Source organism: Leptonychotes weddellii, chromosome 10 (assembly GCF_054177405.1).
Source record: "Leptonychotes weddellii isolate Sample4059 chromosome 10, ASM5417740v2, whole genome shotgun sequence".
In the NCBI taxonomy this organism is placed as follows: Eukaryota; Metazoa; Chordata; class Mammalia; order Carnivora; family Phocidae; genus Leptonychotes; species Leptonychotes weddellii.
In genome coordinates, this window is record NC_138378.1 from 90,768,251 (window position 1) to 90,794,987 (window position 26,737).

General features: G+C 42.1%; 1 protein-coding gene across 4 annotated transcripts in view; it reads right to left on the reverse strand.

Annotated features, from left to right (window-relative positions):
- ACOXL (acyl-CoA oxidase like) overlaps nucleotides 1-26,737 on the reverse strand; it is a 346,122-nt gene that overhangs the window by 229,825 nt on the left and 89,560 nt on the right. For all 4 annotated transcript variants that reach the window (XM_081796794.1, XM_081796796.1, XM_081796795.1 and 1 more), the window contains one exon: nucleotides 8,041-8,075. In XM_081796794.1, coding sequence (XP_081652920.1) covers nucleotides 8,041-8,075 — 35 coding nt within the window. The remainder of the gene's footprint in view (nucleotides 1-8,040; nucleotides 8,076-26,737) is intronic.

Below are 26,737 nucleotides of genomic sequence, written 5' to 3' on the forward strand. Positions count from 1 at the left end.
AGCAACCTAGTGAGTGAAGAATAAGGTCAAACCCAACTGCCTCAGGCTGAACGGCCCCCACTAAGAGGGCCTCGCTTGAGCACCTTTCAATCTGAAAAGTCCACGGTTGACAAAAGTTCTGACTGCACCTGTGAACTGGTTCACAGGGAAAGCCTTAGAAAGATCAGCGAATTAACCTGCATGTGGTTACACACCTAACAGCTCACGTTCACTGAAAACAATCAAGTGAGCAAAACTATGAAACCAACGCCTCACCCTGGGCATACCAAACACAACATAATTCCATACTCAGAAGCACTTGGACACAGGACTATTAATGTGGACTCCAACTAGGTGGTCTCACACAGGAGTGGCCCAGGCTCTCCCCTACCTCTCTTTCATTCAAGTTCACTGAGGTTTAATTCCCTTACGGTAAAATTCACCTGTTTCAGATGTTATAGTTCTATAGAAAAAAATATACAGTCATGGAACCCTCACTACCAAGATTAAGAATATGTCTATCACCAACCCCCCCTCCCCCCCCACCAAATTCCTCATACCACTTTCTAGTTAACCCCTACCCCTACCCACTTTTCTTCCCATAGTTTTCCCTTTTCCAGAATGTCATGAAAAAAGAATCACACAGCATGTGCACTTTGGAGTCTGGCTTCCTCCACTCAACGTGACGCCTTTTTATTGCCGAGTAATACTTCACTGTGCAGATGGGCCACAGTCTGTTTATCCAATTCAGGTGAAGGGCATTTGAGATCGTTTTCACTTTCGGGCTATTGTGAACAGAGCTGCTATAGACATTTGCATAAAGTCTTTGTATGGGCACATGTTTTCATTTCTCTTGTGTCAGTGCTACCTGGGAATATAGTCACTGGGTCATATGGTAAGGTGATGTTTAACATTATAAGAAACTCAAAGGATCTTCCAAAGTGGCCACACCATTTTGCTTTCCCACCAACTGTGTAGGAGAGCTGTAATTACTCCATATCTTCATCAGCACCTTCATACTGTATTGCCAGGATTTTGTGGTTTTGTGTTTTATTGTTTTGGGTTTTGTTGTTGTTGTTGTTGTTTTGGTGTGTGTTTAAGCCATTCTGATATATGTGTAATAGTATCTCATCATGGTCTTAATTTGCATTTCCTTAATGACGAACGATGCTGAGCGTCCCTTCCTGTGCTTATTTGCCATCTCTTGTACCTCTTTTGCCATCTCATATGTGTCTCTTCTTTGGTAAAGTATCAGCTCAAGAGTTTTTTGGCCCACTTATTAAATTGCTATCTTGTTAAAGGTCTGTAAGAGTTCTACTCATATTCTGGATACAAGTCCTTTATCAGATATGTGTTTTGAAAATATTTTCTCCTGGTTTGTGGCTTGTAGTTTCTAGCAAGTGGTTTTCACAGAGCAGATGTTTTTAATTTTGATAAAAATCCATTTTACCAACTTTTTCTTTCATAGTTTATGCTCTTTGTGTCCAAAGCAATCTTTGCCTTGCCCAAGGTCACAAGGATCTGCAGCTATGTTTTCTTCTATAACGTTTTCAGTTTTAGGTTTTATTTTGTGCACGTGACCCATTTGTGTTCATAACTGTGCATGTTGTAAGGTAAGGGTTGAGGGTTTGGGGTTTTTTTCTTTAAAGGGTGTTCAATTGTTCCAGTACCATTTATATCCATTCTCCACTGAATTATCTTGGTGCTTCTGTTGAAAATCAATTGATCAGATATGTGTGGGTCTGCTTTCAGATTCTTCATTCTGTCCGACTGGCCTATCTGTCCTTTGACCACACTGCTTTGATTCCTATGTAAGTCTTGAAGCCTGGTAGTATAAGTCTTTTAACTCTTTCAGAATTGCTTTGGCTAATCCAGGTTTTTTGCCTTTACATATAAATTTTTTAATTAGCTTGTCACTCTTTGAATTAGCTTACCATTATGCAAAATATTTACATTTACGTTTCTATGTTTGAATTGGGGTTTTGTCAAATCTCTGGATCAATTTAAGTTAGGTGCCTTGCCCTTTTGAAAGTAAGGGAATGGTCATTCTTCAGAGATACCATAAAAGAAAGACTGACCAGTTCCTTCCAAACTCACCCACCCAGGATGGCTTTGCCAAATGGCCTTGGCTCTAAGTGCTGGGTTGTAGAGTCCACATGTTCTGATGTGGGAGGGGGACAAGAATGCAGTCTGCCTCTCCAACCTGCTCCCTGGTATAGAAAGGAAAAGACGCAAAGTTGAGGTCAGCCCTGAGCCCTAACAACAGAAAAGAACATGGTTCCTTGACAAATTTTTGAAAATGAGGTCACATCTTTTCCATCCAAGGGGCCACTGGAGGAGTGGGAGATCCCTAATGCCGAAGAGAAGAGGCAAGTTAATTCTTCAAAGGAAATAGCAAGAGCAAGGGGTGGAGCAGGCAGGAAGATCAGGGCTGCAAAATTTGAGGAGACAGGGTTGGAGAGGAAGTCTGGGATCAGAATTCTGTTCCCTGAGCTCGGAGGTGGGTGGAAACTTTTGAGTGGGAGGTGCACAATCAGATCTGTATTTGAGAAAGATCCTCTTACTGGCAGGCAAAATATCCTCCCAGAGACCATCCTGTGGGTGTGGCATCAGACACGTGATAAGCAGGTTTGACTGGGGAAACGGCCGAGAGCCTGGACCAGGATGTCTTTGGAGAATAAGGCCACCAAATTAAAATCAGACAAGGGATTAAAGGGGATGGGATAGGCACAGGAAGGCACATTCACATACCCCTTACCCCCTGGACCCTGAAAAGCATCTCCCACTCTCCAGGCACATCCACAGCCTTAAGCAGAGCTCTGCTGTAAGAGGCCAACAAAATATCTGCAGCGTCGGAGGTCCTCACTGAGTCAGATCACATAATTCAGACACCCTGAGAGTATTCATATTCTGCTCTTCAGGGGCAATATTTTGTGTTAAGGTTATCTTAAAAATGTAACCTTCCAAAAGATGACTTTGCTTTTAAGATTATGCCATTGGGGTTGAATAAATTTCTTGGCAACCTGTGTATAAATCTGGTCAGGACCTCACTGTGAAGTCTGAAAAAGAGACAGATGGAACAGTTGGCCAGAAAGCCCCAGTGACAGAAACAACTATTCCCTGGAAGGGGGGGAAAAAAGGGCAGAAAGACATCTTTGTTTATTTTTACAAAATTTGGAGAACAACAGTGTCCCCCAGCTGTCTCCACAAGATCAAACCAGCTCCAAATGGGAGTTGCTAGGTATTTGCCAACACTTGAAATCAAAGTCCAATAGGCCTGATGGCCCTGTTTCTTGTCTTTCCCTCCCTTTGTATTTCAAGATGACAATTTCATTTGTTCATTGATGCAGGCTGTCCATTCAATAAGCATTCTGATTCATCTATAAACTTCAAACTCCACTCTAATCTAAATCAGAACACAAAAGTACATGACCCCTTCACTTCTTGCTAGGCCCTCTGGCTCATTCAAAGCAAACACCCGAAGGCAGTCTCAGAATGACATTTAATCAAGGGGTCTGCGTTTTCGGCGTAAGGCCATGCCCTCCAAAGTCCAACTCAGGGATCATCAAACTGTCAACTTGCCCACTTCTCTGGGACTGATCACACACAAGCTCCCCAATCCTGCCTTCCCCTGGCCAGCCCTCAGGGAACACCAAAACCTGTTAGGGGGTTGGTACCTGTAACTCCAAAATTAGGGTTAGGGCACAGGCCTGGGACAGGGTACCAAATTTGGCCTTCGTTAGGGCCTCTGAGAAATGGATAGAAAAAGTCAGTTGTGGGAAAGAAACATCTTTAGGCTTCATCTAAAAGTCAAACCTTTATGAACTTCCATTTAACTGTAACAGAGCCAAGTGGAAAAGTTGCTTCCCTCCTTATTTATTAAAGAAAGACAATGAACAGAACAAGAAAGGAAATAATTCTGTTGGGGGCTAGTTCACCGCTCTCCCACCCTGCTTCCATGGGCAATTCTTGGAAACACGGACACAGGGGCCATGTGCAAAAATGGCATGCTGTTGGCTCACGTGGCCTCTCCGTTGTATCAGAGAAGCAAGAGCCAAAGTGAGAGGGTCACTTCTGAGCCACTTGGTCTCTGCCCAGGAGCTCCCACCAGGAGGGAGCAGGCTTCTCCAGGCTGCTGCACAGGGACGGACAAGAAGAACATCTAAACCCTCTTTCAGACTTATAGAAAAAGAAAAAAACAAAACACCCACACAGTGGGGAACAATTTCCCCACTGTGTGGGTGGTGGGGCCCCAAGAGCTGTTATCTGCAAAGGGCACTTCTGGGGGTTACCCAGCTGTTACCACGGTGTGGATTCCACTCGAAAACCTCAAGCCAAGCCGTGGGGGAATGAACACTAAGAGACAATTTTTCCACTCTGTGAAAATGACTTGACTTTACAAAAATAAATTAAAACACCATGATAATAAATGAAATGTGTGCAGGACCTGTTGTCAAATGCAGAGTCGGTCACAGTCGATGCTCCTCCTTGCTTGGCACATCTATGTCATCAGAATATGACTATGTCGTTCTCCACTTCCTGACCCCTCAGCATCTGACCCCACATGACGTCTCACACACAGACGCATACACAGACACACACTCGCATACCACACAACCAAGTCTGGCGTTACTGGTCTAGCAGGAGTTAGAGGCTAAACCAGCATGTCTGAGGGCAGGGGTGGGAGTCGTTGGGGTGGACAAGTGTTAGTACAGGAATCGGGGGAAAGGATGCTCTAGCTTTCTTCATCGTAACAAGGGAGATTTGATGGCTGTGGCAAAAATGCAGATGTATAAAAACAAAACCAGGCATCCTTTGGGCCTTAAGTCCCCCACACAAGGGCTCCCCTGTTCCAGGCTGCTCTGCCCCATGTGTCTATGGCAGGCTGAGAGGCACTGCCTGCCCACCAAGTTCATAGGATTTAGTGATTCCTCTCCTCCTCTGCATACTCATGTCCTTGAAGTCCCTCCCACCCATTCCTAAGTGAACCTATCCTCCCAGTGATGCTGTCGGGAGCCATGTTCACCTCCTCCCTTCCCTTCGTCCCACCTCCATCTACTACAGGATTCTCGCACCATTGCTCTTGGCCCTGGCCCTCCTGTTAGATTTTGGGAAACGGACCTGGTTATTAAAACCTCAAGTCCCAAACCTTGCTTCCAAAATTATCCTTACCCACATGAAGAGGACCTAGGAAGCCCTTAATTCCAGCATCTGGGTTCTGGGTAAACATGACAATAGAAATGGAAACTGTTTCTCAATAGCAACTGTGAGCCTTTGAAGGGGACCCAGAACTACATACACATAGGATACAACCCCATTTTAAAAAGTAATCAACAGAAGAACAGTATGACGATTCCTCAAAAAACTAAAAATACAATTACCATATGATCCAGCAATTCCACTTCTGGGTATATACCCAAAAGAATTGAAAGCAAGGTTTCAAAGAGATTTTTAAATGCTCATGCATATAGCAGCATCGTTAACAATAGCCAAAGGCAGAAGCAACCCAAATGTCTACTGACAGATGAAAGGATTAGCAAAAAGTGATATATATATTCATTTATCTATATAGATATATAGATACACACATACACACACACATATGCAATGGAGTATTATTCAACCTTAAAAAGGAAGGAAATCTGACACACGCTACAACATGGATAAATCCTGAGGACATTATGCTAAGTGAAAGAAGCCAGACACAAAAAGATAAATACTGTATGATTCCACTTATATGAGGATCCTATAGTAGTCAAATTCAGAGACGTTAAGTAGAATGGGGGTTACCAAGGGCTGGAGGCAGGGGGGGTGGGGAGTTACTGCTCAATGAGTATTGAGTTTCACTTCGGGAAGACGAAAAAGTTCTAGAGATGAATGTGGTGATAGTTGCACAAGAATGTGAATATACTTAATATCACTGAACGGTATACTTTTTAACCTTTTTTAAGGGTTAAAATAACAAATTTTATGTTAGGTGTATTTTACCAAAAAAAAAAGTAATCAACAGAAAGACTGAAGCTTCAATTAATCTAAATAAACTAGCAGGATTTTTTTAAAGAAGAGACACAACCAGAAACCCACACCCTTCATCTTCTTCCTTCTCTTTAAGGACAGAGGTGGGTGACAGGGCCAGGCAACAGGAGGGACAGAAGAGTCTCCACCAACCCAGTGAGGTGTTGGTAACCATACGGAAAGATGCCAGGTGCCTGCCCTGGCCAAGGGCGGGGCGAGAATGAATATTCTCCACAACACAGCCCTGACCCCATTTAAGCACAGGGGCAAAGGCACCATCCAGCCTTCCGTCAGGTCTACCCTGCTCTGCTTTCTTTCCTGATTCCCTGATTGGAAAAGGCTGAGAGTTGGCAAAAGTCCCTCAGCCTCACCAAGTATTAAAAAGAAGATAGTAGGAAGGGAAAAATGAAGGGGGGGAAATCCGAGGGGAAGATGAACTGTGAGAGACTGTGGACTCTGAGAAACAAACCGAGGGTTCTAGAGGGGAGGAGGGTGGGGAGATGGGTTAGCCTGGTGATGGGTATTAAAGAGGGCACGTATTGAATGGAGCACTGGGTGTTATACACAAACAATGAATCATGGAACACTACATCAAAAAAAAAAAAAAACTTTAAAAAAAAAATAAAGAACGCTTTCTTCTCAAGCTCCATATAGACTCTGAGTTTCTGCACCAGTTAGAACTCTCCACAGAGCCACAGAGTAACCTTCCCCATTGCGGGAACAAGCACATGTTTGTTCTCCAAACCAGAGCAAGGCCTTAGCTTTCTTAGGGAAGAGGCACCTTCAGCTCTCCTGCAGAAACAGGCAGCTACTTTTCTTGAGGAGAGGGACTCAGATATGAGGAAAGTTCCACCAAAAGGAAAAGAATGGAAAGGGCAAAATCTGCCCTCCACCCCATCCACACGCACACCCCCACCAAGTATCCAGCCCACATGAGAGTCCAGGACCCGCTGTCCACACCAGGCTTCCCAGGGGCAGAGCGGTTGTACATCCTGTCAGTCCAGCAGCCTGGCCATGCTGACAAGGGAACAGGTGCTTCTGCAGGATGCCCCACCTGGCCGTGCGCAAGCATCACGCACACCTACGATCCGGGAAGTAATCTGAGCTGCTCTGGAGCAGCGTTCTTCCGAGAGTATCTAGAAACGTCTAGCATGAACACTTTTCTTCCCACACGCTCAATGCCAGTTCCGGGTGGTTCTCACCCAGTCCTGCCTTCTTCCTGCTCTACCCCACACGGGGCACCAACAGCTTTTCGAGGCCTCTCTGATTGCCCACTTTGTGGCTCAAGTCAGAGCTGAATGTAAACGAGTACATACAACCTGTTACAAGCATTTTTAGGAGGCAATCTTTGAGGTAACTACAGTTTGTTTGTGGAGAGCTGGCCAGATGTCCCAAGCTGACCGGCGGGTGGCACTTGGGGAGGCTGTGAGCTGTTTGTGTAAAGACGGGGGGACATTGCTTGGTGCCCCTCCATGGAGACTGGATCTTTAACTAATTCAACACTGTAATACATTTTAATGAATATTAGTACAAGAAACCAACGTTCTTCATAAACATGGTGCACTCAGGGAAAAGGCAGAAATCATGAAGCAAGACAAAAAATGGAGCATTTAGCCATTCTCAGATGACTGTAAGACAAGAGGGGGGGCCCCATGGAGGGGCCAGGGGCTTCACTAACAAGCCTTCACCCAGCTTTCTGTTTGTCTGGCCTCCGCCTCTCACGCAGGACAGCCCTGATTTCTGTTCTTATCCTTAGATGGAATATATTCCCCAGAAATCACTTGTGTCCCTGCCCTACAGCAGTACATTTTTTGTTTTAAAAGAAATGTACTACCTACCACCACTTTTACGTAGAAACCCTATTCCTCCAAATAGCCAGTAACCTCCACCAGTCAAGCAACTAGAACAATTCTAATTGCTGTGAACTGATACCATGGGTAGAGCAGCCACCAAAATTAAGCTCAAAAAACCCACAGACTTAAGCAAACCAAAAGCTATAAACCAGTAAGGTTATCCCTTAAGAGAAAAAAAAAAAATTAACTTTACCTGTGGCTGTAGCGAATGGCTATCGTCAACCCAAGCTGTAATTAAAAAGAGGGGAAAATACATATTAAATAATATTAAGAGTATGCTGAGTTCACAAGAAAATTAACTTATTATGGTCCATTATTTTTTAAACATTTCCTAAAATCTCCTACTGCTTATGTTTCATAAATAACACCTTTTAATGACAGATCTTTAGTTTCAACATAGTTCTTAAAGGACAGCCATATTTTGAAAGGGTCTTAAAAAAAAAAAAAAAAAAGAAAGGGTCTTAGAGACACCTAAAATATTTCATGTGTCTCTCAAGTTAGATGGGTGTCTCTCATCTGGAAGACCTTCCATAACAGAGCTTTTTATTTTATTTTATTTTATTTTGCATTTTTTCTTTTTTTCTTTTTTCTTAAATTTTTTTAAATTTATTTTATTTTTTATTGGGGTATAATTAACAAATAAATTGTATATATTTAATGTATACAATGTGATGATTTGATATACATATACAGTGTGAAATTATTACCATACATTATCACATTAATTAACACATCCATCACTTCACATAGTTACCTTTTTTTTCTTTTTTCGGTGAGACCACTTAAGATCTACTCTCTTAGCAAATTTTAAGTATACAATACAGTATCGTTAACTATAGCCACCACACTGTGCATTAAATCTCCAGAGCTCATTCCTCTTACAACTCAAAGTTTATACCCTCTGACCAACACCTCCCCATTTCCCCCCACCCCCAGCCCCTGGCAAGCAGCATTCTACTCTCTGTTTGTATGAGCAAAACAGGGCTCTTCCAGCTCTGAGACACAGCCGTGAAAGGACGGGATTCTGTGTGTGGCTGATTCTGAGGTTTGTCGGACCCGGGTCCTGGAAGGAATTCTTTCCCTACCCCCTGCCCCAGGAGAGCCGAGTCGAGACCAGGCCATGGGGGACTGACCACCTGAGCCAGTCTTGCCAGGAGGATCTGCACAATCTTCACACTGATTCCATAAGCTCAAGGTCAGCAAATTACGCCTCTGAGGACAGCAAAGAGACTGAGCCTGCAGTACATGTGTGACATCAAGAGAAAGTGTATACCATTGCTGGACACAGCGACAAGTGGAGGCCAAGGGGACACCGTGATTTCCTTTTTACTCTGTGGGGGTGTTATGGAAACCTCTCAAGCATAAGTGGGGGTCGAGTCATACGGCATGGACCTCAGCTAGTTCGTGCAAGGTCAGTAGCAAATTCCAGAAGAGTCAGGCCACACGAGTTCAACTGCTAACTATATGGGCATCAAGTTATTTAAACTCTCAGAGCCACACTGTTTACAACTATATAATGGGCAAATAATTATTTTCTAATGTAAGCATTAAGCAATTTTTCTATTTTTGTGTTTATACCTGTGTGTGCATGTACACATGTGTGCATACTGCCTATGGAACGGAAAAACTATAAATAGTAACTACCACTACTACCATTATATATGGGCAATACCTCATTTATGAAAATGTTTTCATTTCCCAAAAATTTTTTTAAAGATTTTATTTATTTACTTATTTTAAGAGAGACAGAGAGAGAGAGCGAGAGTTAGCAGGGGAGGGGGGGGCGAGGAACAGAGGGAGAAGGAGAGAGAATCCCAAGCAGACTCCCCACTGAGCACAGAGTCCAACACAGGGCTTGATCCCATGACCCTGAGATCATGACCTGAGCAGAAATCAAGAGTTGGATGCTTATCTCACTGAGCCACCCAGGCAGCCCTTCATTTTCCAATTTAATTTTTAAGTTAGTTCTTGGAACTTAGAAAGTATTTCATCATGTAAAAATGATGATCAGCCTCAACCATGCCTATGAAAGTCTCATCAACCCACTTGTGGCTGAACTATGGCACTACTAGTTTAAGGAACTCACAGCAGTTAAAAATCCAAGCATCATCTGGGCCCAAGTCCTCCTAAGTTGAACCTTCACATCCCCAAACACATCACTGGCAGTTCCCCTGATGTCAGTCCCAGTGGTGGTGGGGGTGGGTGCAGTCTCCCTGGGCAGTGGGAGGGTGGAGGGGGTGACGAAGAGGCATGGGGAGGGAGAGTTAGGAGAAGTAAAATCATTGGGATGAATATAATGTTACATGTCAACTATATTTCAATTACACTTTTTTTTTTTTTTAAGATTTTATTTATTTATTTGAGAGAGAGAATGAGATAGAGAGCATGAGAGGGGGGAGGGTCAGAGAGAGAGGCAGACTCCCTGCTGAGCAGGGAGCCCGACGCGGGACTCGATCCCGGGACTCCAGGATCATGACCTGAGCCGAAGGCAGTCGCTTAACCAACTGAGCCACCCAGGCGCCCGAATTACACTTTTTTTTTAAAAGAAAGAAAGCCCAACACTTCGGTCCAGCTTAACACACTGCAGAATCCCCCAGCCACTGTTCGAACAGCTTAGCTCCAGAATAATTTGGCGGTGTGTTACCACCATGCATACCCCAAATGCAGAACCGACATCAGTGAGCCGGGACTCAGGGAAGATAGGCTTAATTTTACAAAAAGATTATCTAGAAGTGAAGGCATGAAATTCATAACATCAAGGTGATTTCCTATCACACTCACCTGAATATATTCAATTATCTGTCAGCTGAACCAGGAGTACATCTTTTTGAGATTTAAGCAAATGGAAAAGGAAGATGCCTCAGGGACAATCAAGAATTTAAAGAACAAGGAGGAAATTATTTAGGGAAGGAAATAAAAACAGAAACTGCAGCCAAAAGGTCAGGATGAGCAATTTACGATTTCACATGCCACATAACTTTACATTTCCTGGAGTTAAAAAGTTCTGGCTTCCAGTGAGGCTAATTATAAGATAATTTTACCAACCGAATATTTTGATAAGCTTTAGAGTACTGCTTAATTGGTGGCTTTTCCACAGTTGAAAGATACGCCTTTGCTAGAGTAGGGAGAGAAAATGGGCGTGGGAGGGACAAAAATAAGAAAAAAGCAGAGGAAGTTTTTCGGTGGTAGCTGTGCCGGTTGAAAGAGGTGGGGTGATCAATCCTTCACAGAGATGGATTTCAATTAAGCACTTGTATTTGCCTTTTCCTGGCTTCTGAATCCAATATGTTTTATTGTCATTTTAAAAAGGCTATCTTTGTGAAGGAAGAAAGTGCGAATCAGGGAATCCACAGACCCGCCACAGCATCCCACGGGCCTCTGTGTGAACAGGCCAGGTAACGACATGCCAGGGAACAAGATGATCCGAACCCATGCAAAGGGCCCGGAGCTACATGGGAACAGACTCATGTGGTGGATGGGAACAGGGCACTGTGCACTCATTCTGGAAACAGAGCTTAAACTCCACACGGAATGCACTGGATCCAATTAGGCAGCCCTGACAAGACGCTGGAACGTAGAAAAGGGCTCGTGGGCCTTGCTTTGAAGGCCCAGGTTGGAACATGAGCAAGGAGGCTCTTTATGTCTCTTCCTCCTCTTCCTGCATACTGTCCAACCCCAGAGAAGCCAGGGAAGGTAGAAAACTCTCTGAGGCTTCTGTACCATAGCAGATACAAGACAACGGCAACTGTGTCATCTGCTAAGAGATGGGCCAGAGATAATCTTCTGCTCTGGCATTAGGAACCTAGCTAGTCAGGCCTCTCTGAGCCCTCGTCCTTGCTAAGAAGCATCAGCAACTCGGACATGCTTTAAACAAGTCTCACTCCTGCCTGTGTCTGCACAGACATGCATGCAACCATGCACCTGCACACACTTCATAACCAATTTACACATGCACGTGCACACAGATGTATACATATGTGTGCACTGAGACGCAACTTACCCACGTGTGCACACATACTTTTGCATGCATGCATATCCACACTCACACATATGCATGCACATGTACACCCTTCGTGTGTGCACATGCCCCAACAAGCATGTGTTCATATATGCACACACACATGCACATGCTCACACAGTACTCAGATGCAGACATCTGCGTGCACCAGCACATAGGCACATACACACATTCATACAGACATGCACACATGCACTGACCCACATGCACAGAGATGCTTTGGCATTCAGAGAGGCCCACAGAGCCCCCTGAGACAAAGGGAGGCCTCAAACAATTGACCCTTTTGTTGCTGGTCTCAGCAGGAACCCAGAGGAGAGAGAGGAGGGAGGCCTAGGGGTTGGCCCCCTGACCCCAGCCCAGCCGGGGCTGAGGCCCGGGGACATGGAGGTCAGCTGGAGTTTTGGGCTGCTGCCCTCCCTGGAGAACAACCCCCCAGGACATACTGTAAGTAGTGCCAGAATGCACTTCACAAACCCCCACTCAGAGTCCTTCTTTTCAGATTTACACAATTTGTTAATAACAAAATTAAATCACATTTTAATGGCAAGGAAAGAGTAATTTAACATTTTTCCAAAATCTCCGCCAGCTACAAAAACCTTTTTCCTGCTGCTTCGGCCTAAAGATGCTCCTTTTCTGGAACAGCTGACTGAGGCAGCTGTTTTGTATCAAGTCTGAGGGTTTTTCGTATGACCCAGGGAGCTCAGACAACAGGCAGACCTTGCTGCATTAAAGAGTAATCTGAGAATAATTTGCCATAAAACCCCCCAAAGTGCACCAGCTGTAGCCGGATACGCCTTATAAAGCACCATGTAGACTGCATGGATCTTGTAAAATAATCATAATAATTTTAGAAAACACATTTTTAAAACACCTTAAAAAAATTTTTTTTTAAGGAAAGAAATGGGTGACACTGTCTTAGGGCACTTCCCGTACATGGGTTCCCTTCCCTGTCCACAGGCTGCCACTAAGCGTCTCTTCCTAATGCCCACTTGACCAAGGGTGCCTGCGTTGTTGGGAACCAGCCCCTCCTTAAAGGTCCACTGTGCTGCGTGTTTATGATGTGCTGTCACACTCACGAGGCAGCCGGGGGCAGGTGAGGAGGAAGAGTCCATTAAATGCCAGCCCCAAAGTGGCCCAGTTGGTGAGTGGTGGTGCTCCAAGTCTGGATCCAGAACCTTCTAGACTGGGGTGATATGCTGGCAGGGGCTATGACCAAGAGCCATGTCCTTTCACAGGGTCAGCTACCAACCAGCCACAGCTCTGATGCTAGCACTCCCTTTTCCTCTAGAAAATCTGGAAACCAAGGGCTTTAGTATGAAAACTCCCATGTTTTAAACGGATTTGAATATTTTTCAAATAATGTGAGCCAAACAAAATATATCAGTGGAATTTGGCCAGGGGGCCCCCAGTCTGCAGCCTCACTTTACACCTTTCCATACTGCCAAGCCTCTCCTTGCATTCTCCAATCTTCAAATCTGAATTAGTTTGTGACAAATCTAGAAAAAGCTTTCATGTTATTCATGAGTCTTCTTTCCCTTTCCTATAATTATGTGAAGTTTTTTCTTTAGTTTGCTTCTTTTTAAGTTTCATGGGTCCAAAAGGTCCATCACAAAATAAACTCAAAATGAAAAGTTTGTTGTTTCTTTTCCTCCTTCAGTTTTCAACTATTCCTTCCCCTTTTGTGGGAAATGTGGAAAAGGAGCCTGAAGGGGAGAAGAAGAGGCATGGTGTGGACAGAATCCACACAAACAGAGCCATGGTGTGCTGACACCAGGAAGCCCGCACAGGGAGAAAGTAATCCACCAAATGGTTCCTTAACCCCTTCCCTGGCTGTCTTTCCAGACTGTTCTCTCCTGATGATAACCAGGACCCCCTTGTTCCCCACACAAGCACCCTCCAGGACTGCTCTTTCCACAGGCATCACCCTGGATCCTCCTGGCCTCCCATGCCTGACTCTAAAACCCCTGCCACAACTCGCTAGTCCTTAGCCTTGGCATCTATCTAGGGCTTTCTTAGGCACTTGCTACTTCCTCTGAAAAATAAACTGTGCTGAACAGATGCTTATGGTCAGTAGCAATGAGCTTTGTGGTCAAGTTACCTGATTTTTCTTGCCTTTTCCTCAATGTAAAATGGGGTTGTTTTGGACGGATTAACTTAGACCTCAGAGATGAGGACCAGCAAGGATCCTCGTCTCCCAGAAACTTGCGAGAAATGCAAATTCTTCAGTCCTAATTCTACTGAATCAGAAACTCTGGGGTGTTTTAGCCATTCCTCCAGGGGTAGGTTTAGAAGCACTGAATGAGATGATATATGGAAAGAACATAGCAATATGCTTGGCATAGATGACTCTTATTACCTGCTGTGATGGTGATGATGATGTTATAGCACATAGTAAAGCTAATTTCACTTTACATGCTCTTAATGTCCTTTCAGTGTCCTACACTCAACTTCAGGGATTGTCATCACTATGAGTTCAGGCAGGCTCATGCATAGGCCTGAGGTTATGTTTTGGGAAATGAGGCCTCCTGATGCTCCTGGGTGATCACCCACTCACCAGGGAGGGGTGTGTGCACCCTGCTGAGACCCACTGTTTGCTGTCGACCTGTAAGAACATGGCCAGCTTCCTGGAGACCAAGGGTGAGCCTCAACAGGCTGCAGCCCTCCGCTCGCTTTTGCCATTCCTCTCGAAAGAGGGAGAGAACAGCAAGAAAGGCAGGAGGAAGAAAAACAGCAACATATTTTTCATTACTGAGTTTATTTTGTGATGTTATCCTTCCTTGGTCCCTTAAAATTAAAAAAAAAAAAACCTCAAAAAAATCAAGAAAAAGACATACTAACGTTTAGGGAAAAAAAGGGATATGCATAATGTGTAGGATCTTTTCAGATTTGTCAGAAACCTAGCAATTCAGATCTGAAACTTTCAAAACCTGATGTAAAAGATAAGTTGCTAAATCATTGGAAATTAACATTGAACGAACATTGAAATGTAGGCAGCGGTTGTTTAACCAAACTAAGAAAACAGGTTGTTTTTAAGACTCTTAAGCCCCAAGTGACTAAAAAGGTAAGACCAATGATGGTGCTGTTCCTCACTGCTGTCCCCAAGAACCTGAGCCAGACACTATCTTTTTGGACCAAACATCTTGCTTAAAAAACAAGTAGATGGGTTTTCACAAGGACTTGCGTTGGCCCCCAATTTACCCGAAATGAAAACATTTGTTAACCTTGAGTTGCTGTCCCACAGTTATAGAACCGTGGACCCATTCTGCTCGGCATTTTCCAGGGACTGAGCCCCGTGAGCTGTGGGGCTCTGGCAGGTGGAGGAGTCCCCTTCTCTCTACCCTCAGTGCCCTCCTCTGCAGAGGTGATAGTAACTGTAAACCCCAGGAGACACAGGGGAGGAAGCTCTCAGGGCCTGACAATGGTAAGGGCTTCAGGAGGCTGGCTGTTGTCTTTGTCATTGTAATTAGTGGCCATGTCTATGTCACAGCATTGTGAGTGTGCAGCAGGGCCTCGTTCCTCTTTGTGTGCCTGGTACCCAGAGCTGGACAAACAGGGCTGCCAAAAAGCTTCATGAACTACTGAATTCACTCCAGGTAGTTCTTCTGATGCTTACAGTTTGCTCATGAACGCATTTTTTTAGGTTTTAGGTTTCAAACAAAATAACTGTGGATTTGGGTTTCTTTGCTTCTCTTGATAGGAACGGTTGGGTATTTGATAACATCATAAACCACACCCTCTTGTCCTAGAAAGCCTAACTTCAGTGTGAAAGAAATCAGCATGACAATGGACTTGGATTCTGGGTGCAGCCTATATCACTTTCAGTGGCAAATACTTGGAACTTTCAGTGGCAAATACTATTTAAGTGAAAACTTGATTACTAAGTCAAAGAGTCAGCCAGGAGAGGAGGAGGAGGCTGAAGAGAAGAAAAGGAAATGTACAAAAGGGAAAAAAAAGGTGATGCCCTCAAATGCAGACAAGAACAAAAACATTTGAGGGCATTTCTAAGGTGGATTTGGGGCTGTTAAATACAAGAAAATGAAAGGCTGTTCATAGCCTGTCACAGCGGCTTAGAGACCCGACCACAGCTTGCAGACCCACTCTGACCCCCAACCCCCCCCCCAGCCGCCGCCAAGCCCCCATCAGGGTCAACAGTAAAACTCCCAGGGAAGGATATCTCTTTTTAATGTAAAATACAAAAATAGTTTTAAGAAGCTTGTTTCAAAGAAAGAAAAACACTTCCCTCCTTCCAGTTTTTACTACTTTCTCCTCTAATCTTTACCAAAAAAAAAAAAATATTACACAAAATACATAAACAGACAAACAAAAATCCCTCTGCTCAGGCTTACAGGATATAGGCTAAAACAAGGCATTCCACGAAATATGTCAGCAGCTATTAAAAACAGTATGGTAGGTGCATTATTGAAGAAACAATATATTTTTAAATTAAACTTTTTAGTATGAGATAACTGTAGAGTCACATACAAGTATTAGAAATTATATAAAGAAATAGTATAGGGGCGCCTGGGTGGCTCAGTCGTTAAGCGTCTGCCTTCGGCTCAGGTCATGATCCCAGGGTCCTGGGATCAAGCCCCGCGTCGGGCTCCCTGCTCAGCAAGGAGTCTGCTTCTCCCTCTCCCATTCCCCCTGCTTGTGTTACCTCTCTTGCTGTGTCTCCCTCTGTCAAATAAATAAATAAAATCTTAAAAAAAAATAAAGAAATAGTATAGAGAGTTCCCATGTATCCTTTGCCCAGTTTTCTCCAATGGTAACATCTCACATAACTATGCTACAATATCACAATGTGTATATTGACATCAATACAGTCCAGTTACAGAACATTTCTGTCACCATAAGGCTCTCTTGTATTGCCCTTATAAATGCACCCACTTCGCTCCCACAATCACTCACTGTTTAGCCCCTGGCAATCATCAATCTGTTCTCCATTCCTGTAATTTTTCATTTCAAGAATGGAAATCAGGGGTGCCTGGGTGGCTCAGTCGTTAAGCGTCTGCCTTCGGCTCAGGTCACGGTCCCAGGGTCCTGGGATCGAGCCCCGCATCGGGCTCCCTGCTCGGCGGGAAGCCTGCTTCTCCCTCTCCCGCTCCCCCTGCTTGTGTTCCCTCTCTCGCTGTCTCTCTCTGTCAAATAAATAAATAAAATATTAAAAAAAAAAAAAGAATGGAAATCATACAGTATGTAACCCTTTGGGATTAGATCTTTTCATTCAGCATAATTCTGTGAAGATTCATCCAAGTGGTTACATGCACCAATAGCTCATTCCTTTTGATTGCTAAGTAGTATTCCATGGCATGGATATACCATAGTCTATGAATCTGTTGAAGGACATATGGGTTATTTGCATTTCGGGGCTATTATAAATAAAGCTGCTACAGACACTTGTGTGCAGGAATTTGCATGAATATAAGTTTTGATTTCTGTAAGATAAATGCCATATAATTTCTATATATGTTTTGTTAGATTTACTCCTAAGCATTTCTTTTTTTAAAGCAATTGTAAATGGTATTGTTTTTTTCAGTGTTCACATATTTATTGTTAATATATAGAAATGCAACCGATCTTTGAATGTTTATCTTGTATCCTGCAACATTGTCAAATTCATTTATTAGTTGCAGGAGTTGTTTTTTATAGACTCCATGGGCTTTCTATACGGACAATCATGTCTTCTGCAAATAGAGTCAGTTTTACTTCTTCCATTCTTATCTATACGTCTTTTTCTCCCTTTGTAGTGAGAGCAGACATCCTTGCCTTGTTCCCAAGTTTATGGGGAAAGCATTTAGTTTTGGACATTAAGTATAACAGTAGTAGACAGTTTCTTTTTTAGATGCTTTTTATCAAGTTGAAGAAGTTCCTTTCTATTCTTATTTTTCTGAGAGTTTTTTTATCATGAATGGGTGTTGAATTTTGCCAAACACTCATTTAAAAAAACTTCTCTTCCTTCTAACTACCTTCTCCTCTGTCTAGTTTTTACCCAAAAAAAAAATGGGTGTTGAATTTTGCCAAACACTCATTTAAAAACACTTCTCTTCCTTCTAACAACCTTCTCCTCTGTCTAGTTTTTACCAAAAAAAAAAAAAAAAAAAAATTACACAAAACAAATTAAAAAAAAAAAAAAGCAGGTCCTCTGTCCAGGTATATAGAACATAGGCTAAGATGAGGTTTTCCATAAAACATGAGCACAGCTGTTAAAAAGAGTGCAGTAGATTCACTGCAAAAAGAGACACAACATATTTTTAAGCAAAAAACAAAACAAAAACAAGTCAACTATAGATACAATGTAGATGTATATAATACGTGTTGAAGTGATATTTGATATTAGATGATTATTTATATAATTATAAGGAAAGAAGTCTGGAAGACTACCAAATTATTGGGTGGGAAGTGGTAGGGTAGAAAAGGACCTTCACTCTTTTATACTCTTGTTTAGTGTGTAATTTGAATGTTTTAATATAAGATGGTAGTGAATGGTGAGTTTCAAAAAATATCTGAAAAAGAAAAAACATGGGGAAAAATCACATTGCAAAATGCTATGAACCACATACATTTTTGCATACCCGAATGCCATTTTTATCTTAAGATGCTGTCTTTGTCAGTCTAAAACATGAATGCCTTGACTGGGAGATATTATGAAACTATGTTCCATCTCCACTCATATTCACACTGGAGAAAAAGGACAAAAATTCAAAACAAAAACTCAAAAAATGAGGTAAAAGAGGGGTGCGTGGGTGGCTCATTCTGTTAAGCATCCAACTCCTGATTTTGGCTCAAGTCATGATCTCAGGGTTGTGAGATTGAGCCCTGCATCAGGATCAACACTGGGCATGGAGTCTACCTGAGATTTTCTCTCTGCCCTTCTCCCTCTCCCCCTCTTGAAAGAAAGAAGGAAGGAAGGAAGGAAGGAAGAAGGAAGGAAGGAAGGAAAGAAGAAAGAAAGAAAGAAAGAAAGAAAGAAAGAAAGAAAGAAAGAAAGAAAGAAAGAAAGAAAGAAAGAAAGAAAAGAAAAAGAAAAAGGGAAGGGAAGAAGGAAGGAAGGAAGCAAGGAAGCAAGGAAGGAAAAGAACAAGGTTATAATCTCTTGGAAATAAGCCCATCACCCCCACCCCAAACAAATTCTCATAAAGGTTCCATGTCGTGATTTGAATTTTTAAGTCAGTTTAATCTAAAAGTGGTAACTTCAGAGAAGTGAATTTGTCTAAAATGATGGATGTGAGAGAAGCAGTGACTAATGTGCCTGCACACACACACCTAGCAGAGTGGGATAAAGACATCTTTCTTCTTCTTCCCCTGCTTCAGACCAGGTTCACGGAAGGACACAACCAGACAAAGAGAGCCCTGCTGAAGTGTGATCATGTGGTCATAGAGAAGAAATGGAGCAGAAGACACAAGAGCAAAACACCTTCACTAGTTTATAGACATTGCTATAACCCATCATTGCCTCATCAGGAAACAGAAGAAACATTCTGAGTTTTCTCAGTATGTCCAGGACAAGTCTCTAGGGTGTCCTCTCTTCCTCTGAAGAGAAAGAACGAACTTCCCTCCTTGGGAAGTCCAAGTGACACAGCTAAGGGGAGACCAGCACATCCCATGGCTATCACTGAAGTGTGAGACCAGTGCTAACTGTCACCTTGACCCAACAAAGACCCAAAAACACAAACCCACCACTTGAAGTGGGTGCTACATAGACTGTATTGCACTGGCACTCCATATTGGGATGGAGGTGGAGTGTGAAGAGCTTAGTAAGTAAAAAACTCTGACAGACATAAAAGGGAAAGTCACTAAATAGTATAACAAATATCAAACATATGGAAAAATATTCAACCTCATCAGGAACCCCCAAAACGGAAATTTAAACAGTGAGACAAGTTGGTGATTACCCATGGTAAGGTCTCCCCAAAGACCCTACCTGAATTCCAACCACAGCTCCAGCATTTCTGAACCATATGATCTTGGGTAAATGACTCAATCTCTCCATGCCTCAGTTTCCTTGCTCTAACCAGAGGATATCAATTTTACTCCCTCCCAGCCTTATTGAGAAGGCTGTATCAGAAAATGCACTCAAAGCACTCCACAGTGTTAGCACAAAATGAGCATTCAGTATCTATTAGTCATTGTTGATAGTTACAGGAATTAGATCGAGAAAAAAACAGTCTGGTAATAACAAATGCCAGAGTGGAAGGAGCACATTCACACCTGTTGGCATAGCCCATTTGGAAAACAACTTGACAAGATGTATCAAGGAGTCATTACACTATTAATACCTTCAGATTGTCCCTAAGGAAATAATAGAAAAGAGAAAATCCAAGGATGAACACTATAGTCCTATATACAAAAGTAAAAAAAAATTGAAATAATGTAAATATTATTAATAATTACAAGAATAATTAAGTCAATACAACACTTAAACTCAATATTTTGCTGCTACTAAAACTTACAGTTAAGAAAAACACATAGCAACAAGGGACACAAGCTCAGGATGTAATACAAAAAAGGCAAAACATAAGCAATAAGCATTTCAACACTGAGGTTACAACCACATAAAAAAGTAAAACATGTGACTCCCTCTCATCTTCAATTCACTCACCCAACCACACTTTGGCCCCAGTCAATATCTCCAGATGGAAAAAAAAAAAAAAAACAACAAAACTCTCCAGATGAGTTGCTCTAAGCCCTGTCCCCTCCCATTAGCCCCATTGCCACCTCCTTGAGAATGTCACTTTTCCTCACAGGAAATACAGCAAGAGTTTTTCATGGGGTTGCCTTTCTTCAGATGAAAAATCAGAGCTGATCACACCACTGTATCTTGTGGAAGACCCATGTGGGACTCCCAGTGGCCATGTGATAAAGCCAAGACCCGAAGGTTACCTCACCTGCCCCTTTGCCCCCTTTTCAACCATTCCCTCTCTTTCATTCCTACCCAGGATATCAAATCATGCTAGACTCTCAAACACAGTGTACTGTTTCACTTCCTTTCAAACCCCTCCCATCTCCCTCAATACTCTTCTCTCCTCATTCACCTTTGAAAACTCCCATTCATCTTACATATTCCCTCAGATATCATGACGCCTACGTGGCTTCTATGCTCCACTCTGGCTTTTATCAGTTCCTCATCTGGCTACTTCTACATGGCACATGCAAGTGCTATTGTCTGTATACAGATCTCCCCATCATCCTGCAAGCTCTTGGAGAGTGGGTATTTATCTTCCATCCCATGCCTACTCCAGTACCAGATGCACAGCAGGAGCTCAAGGAGCGTTTGCTGAAAGTATGGGTTTTGTATTTGTTTCCTTTCTTCTCTTTAATGTGTTTATGCAGCTGTCTGTGTTTCTAACTCACATCAAGTCCGTGTTTTCCCCCCTGACTTGGACAGTCAACAGAACTGCCAATCCAGTGGCCTCCATGTTCTGCTACAGCCACACAGCAGCCAAGAACATTCTGCATCTTCACCGTGGTGAGGGAGACATGTCTGTATACGGCACTCAACTGGGTTATTTTTCTGAGAACCTAAGTAAAGATTAGAGGATGAACTGTACACCAAAGATCCTAATTGCTATTTTTAAAAAGTCAAGAGAGAAAAAAGCAAAACAACATCCCCAAAACTCAGAGGACTATTTGGATGTCTTCAAACTTTAATCTGACATGTTTGTAACACCAGCATGACCATTGCATTGTTTTGGTTCAATGGCCACCAATGACAAAGTTGTATTATGTTTCTCTATGTGTGGAAACTGCCCATTTAATGCATGTGAAATACAGGGTTCCAAACCCATCATCAATGTTTATAAAAAGCCCATTGTGTACAAGACACTGAGGAGGGCATAAAGAGGTACATGGCATTGTCCCTGAGCTCAGTAGCACAACATAAACCAAGAAAATAGCTACACTACCCACTGTGTGAAGTGCCAGACTCCAGGAGTTCATAGGGGGGTGAGCTTGCTGTGAGAGAGATTGATCAAGAAACGTTTACAAAGGAGTTGGGACTTGAGCTGGGTCTCAAGGGGTTGGCAGGATTCAGATAGCTATGGAGAACAGGGGAGGGCATCATGGGGGGACCTCAGCATCAGCAATAGCTTAGCAGTAAGGAATTTGAGTCAGACAGGAAGTTTGGGCAATACTACTACACCTCTGGGTGGCATCCACTGAGCACTTTCCACAAGTCAAATATGCGGCCAAGTGCTGTAGAAAGCTAAGCCTATCAACAACTCTGAGAAGAAAGCATGACTGCTCCCATTTTTGGATGGGGAGAGGAAGATTCAGAGAGTATGTTCTTTGCCTAAGGTCACACAGCTACAAGGCGATTGAATGCCTGGGGATATTTGGGACTGGAGTATGGGGGGTCTTGCGTACAATGCTAGACATTGAGAACGTGATCCTGGAGACAATCAAGAGATGCTGAACGAGGTAGGGACAGACTCTGTGATGCTTCTAAAAGATTCATCTTGGCCTTTGCCTAAGAGGAATTGGGAAGAGAAAGAGTCAAAGAGAGAAAACTTGCTTTAATGTGCAATATTTTTTCCAAAGACGCATTTTATCCTTTGTTAATAAATAACCGATTCAGAAATGGTAAATTAAATAAAACACCCAGTTTTGTGGGGATGGGCTAGGGCTGTCACTGTCCTTTTCCATCAGACTTCCCTAACTCCTCTCAGCTGAGTGCTGTAGAACAATCTCTAAGACTTCTGGAATACTTGGTATTCCTCATTATCTCTCCTCTCCTCCACATCTTCCTGACACTGGATATGCCCAGAAATATGACCTGGGCTTCAGTCAACCATAGAAGAAAACAGAAATCATGCTGCTACCAAGGAAATGAAGTTTTTCAAGATTCCAAGAAAAACCTTAGCTGAGGGCCCAAGACATTTCTCCACCAGGACCTCAGAGCAATGTATAGGAGTACAAGGACATTTGATGCAGCATTATCTCTAAAAGCGAAACTTTGGAAATAACATAAATGCCCACCAGGAGGGGTCTGGTTAGAGTGGACTACTAAGCACTATTAAAAAGATTGAGGAAGTTGTCCTATGCTCACTTGGAAAGATCTCCAAGAAATAATGTTAGGTGAAAAAAGCAGGCAGAAATTCACTTCTAATATGGCAGAGTAAGCCCTCTCCAGATCGACCCTCCCACAGATCACAGCTATAAACTTTAGGCAAAATATAAAAAAACAACTACTGAGAATTCTGGAGAGTAAAAACAAACAGACAGATTATAGAGTAACAACTGGCACAGGGTGAATTTCCCAAATTTTTTTTCCTGTTTTTTTCCCTGAAAGCAGGCTATGCGTGAGGAGTAGTAAAGCATGGGTGGCTAAAACTGAGAGAAAACCTGTTGTCTTTCTGGCTAGAAAACCTAGGAAAATAAGTAAATGCAACTGTTGTCATAAGAGTATGAGGAGGAATGCCAGAGAGGCAGGAGTAGAAGAAGGTGATCCCCTGATTCTGTGCATGAACTCTGGATGAATCTCAGGCTGACCACTAAACGAGCATGCATTAGAGGGACAAAGCAGTGTAGCAAAGGCTTAAAGAATTAAACTGAGACAAACCCACTAAAGAGAAGACAAAGCCCAAGGTTAGGCCTTGAGTCTAACCAGGTTAATTGCTAAAATAAACCACCAACTTTCTTCAGAAGAAAATAACATAACTCAGAGTCCCCAGAACATAATACTCACAATGTCCAGGATATAATCCAAAGGAATGAGGAAAATGTGACTATCAATAAATGCCTACCCTAAAATGATACAGATGTTGAAATTATCAGATGAGGGCTTTCAAGAAAATATTATAGTTGATCCTTGAATAACGCAGGGATTAGGGACACCAGCCCCCTGTGCAGTTGAAAATCCACATATAACTTTTGACTCCGCAAAGACTTAACTGCTAATAGATTACTGTTGACTGAAAGCTTTACCAGTAACATAAATAGTCAATTAACACATATTTTGTATGTCATATGTATTATATATTGTATTCTTACAATAAAGTAAGCTAGAAGGTGCCTGGGTGGTTCAGTCAGTTAAACGTCTGCCTTCGGCTCAGGTCAAGATCCCAGGGTCCTGGGATGCAGCCCCTCATCGGGCTTCCTGCTCAGCGGGGAGTCTGCTTCTCCCTCTCCCTCTGCCTGATGCTCCCCCTGCTTGTGCTCGTGCTCTCTCTCTCTCTCTAATAAATAAATAAAATCTTAAAAAAAAAAGTAAGCTAGAGAAAAGAAAATGTTAAGAAAATCATAAGGAAGAGGGGCGCCTGGGTGGCTCAGTCGTTAAGCGTCTGCCTTCGGCTCAGGTCATGGTCCCAGGGTCCTGGGATCGAGCCCCGCATTGGGCTCCCTGCTTGGCAGGAAGCCTGCTTCTCCCTCTCCCACTCCCCCTGCTTGTGTTCCCTCTCTCGCTGTATCTCTCTCTGTCAAATAAATAAAATCTTTAAAAAAAAAAAAAAAAGAAAGAAGATCATAAGGAAGAGAAAATACATTTATAGTACTATATTGCATTTTTTTTAAATCCATGTATAAGTAGATCTGTACCATTCAAACCCATGTTGTTCAAGGGTCAACTCTATAACCATACCCTATGAGGTCAAGAAAAATATGCTGTAATTAATGAAAATATAAGAAATCTCAGCAGAGAAACAGAAGACAAAAACAAGAAACAAATGAAAATTTTGGTATGGAATAACACAATATCTGAAAATAAAACAGGCTTATGAATAGGTTTAATAGCAGAAAGGAAATGCCCAAAGAGTCAGTGAGCTTGACGATAGATCAATATAAATTTTTTTTTAAAGATTTTATTTATTTATTTGACAGAGAGAGACACAGCAACAGAGGGAACACAAGCAGGGGGAGTGGGAGAGGGAGAAGCAGGCTGAGCAGGGAGCCCGATGCAGGGCTCGATCCCAGGACCCTGGGATCATGACCTGAGCCAAAGGCAGACACTTAACGACTGAGCCACCCAGGTGCCCCAGATCAATATAAATTATCCAAAAGAAAAAGAAGAAAGATCTTAAAAAATGAATATCGAAGAAGATATAAACAAATGGAGAGATATTCTATGTTCACATACCGGAAGACGCACTCTTGTTAACATGTCGGTTCTTAAGATCCCAACACAATCACAGTCAAGTTCCCAAGAAGCTATTTTATAGATGTGGACAAATTTATTCTAAAAATTATATAAAGAGGCACAGGACCTATAAGAGCCAAAAAGCAATGAAGAACAACAAAATTGAAGTACTCGTACTATCCAAACTCAAGACTACAATAATTAAGACAGCATAGTACTGGAGAAGAAGTAGACACATAGGTCAATGAAACCGAATAGAGCCCATAAATAGTCCCACACAAATACAGTCAACTGAATTTTGATAAAGCTGCAAAGACAATTCAACCGAGAAAGGATCATCTTTTTGACAAATGGGGCTAGGACAGTTAAACATCCATACACAAAAATGAAACAAAGCAAATAAAAAAAAAAACAAGACACAGACCTTACATATTAAACAAAATTAGCTTAAAATGGGTCACAAACCTAAATATAAAATGCAAAGCCATGAAATTATTGGAAGAAAACAATGGAGAAAAATCTACATGACCTTGGGTTTGTGATGAGTTTTACACACACCAACAAAAACACAATCCATAAAAGAAAAATAAATCAATTGAACTTTATTAAAATTTAAAACTTCTGCTCTGCCAAAGATACTTCGTTAAGAGAACAAAACTATAAATTAGCATAAAATCTTTGCAAAACACATATCTGATAATAGACTGATATCCAAAATATCCAAAGAACTCTAAAACTCAATAATAAAGCAAATAATTCAATTTAAAAATGGGCAAAATACCTGAAGAGACACGTCACCAGAAAAACTAGTCAGAGAGTAAATAAGCATATGAAAAGATGCTCAACATCTTATGTCACCAGGGAAATGCAAATTAAAACAATTAGATACAACTACACACCTATTAGAATGGCTAAAATCCAAAACACTGACGATAACTGGCAAAAATCCAGAGCAATGGGAACTTTCTCATGCGTTGTTGGTGGGAATACAAACTAATAGAGCCACTTTGGAAGATAGTTTGGCAGTTTCTTACAAAGCTGAACATAGTTTTACCATATAATTCAGCAATAGCACTCCTAGGTATTTACCTAAATTATTTGAAAATTTATGTCCACACAAAAATCTGCATGTAAATGTTCATAGAAGCTTCATTTATGATTACCAAAAACTGGAGGCAACTAAGATGTCCTTCAATTGGTGAGTGGATAAACAAACTGTGGTACATTTACAGAGTAGAATAGTATTCAGCAATAAAACCATGCAAAAACACGGATGAATCTTAAATGCATATTGCCAAGTGAGAGAAGCCAGTCTGAAAAGGCTATACACTATGTGATTATATTTACATGACATTCTGGAAAAGGTAAAACTATAGTTGGTAGTCAGATTAGTGGTTGCCAGATTTGGGGAGGAAAGGAAACCAATAGGTGAAGCATGGGGTATTATTTGGGGGTAGTGAAACTATTCTGTATGATACTATAATGGCAGGTACATTAAACTATACATTTGTCAAAACCCACAGAACTTTACAGCACAAAGGATGAAACTTGATGTATGCAATTTTTTTAATCGTGTAAAAGTTAAGGGGATTACAGAATGGAATTCAGACTGACCAAAGAATCTATCACAAATGTATAAAACAACCTCACTGAAGGGGATGGGAGATAAAGGTATTGAAGTAAGTAACTTTGGAGTTGAGTGTAGACTGTAAAACCAAAAGCAAAATAAACTGAAAAGCACTATACTCTGGATGATAACATTGTTTCCCACAGGGGCATGAGTTAGCAATTCTGAAACCACTA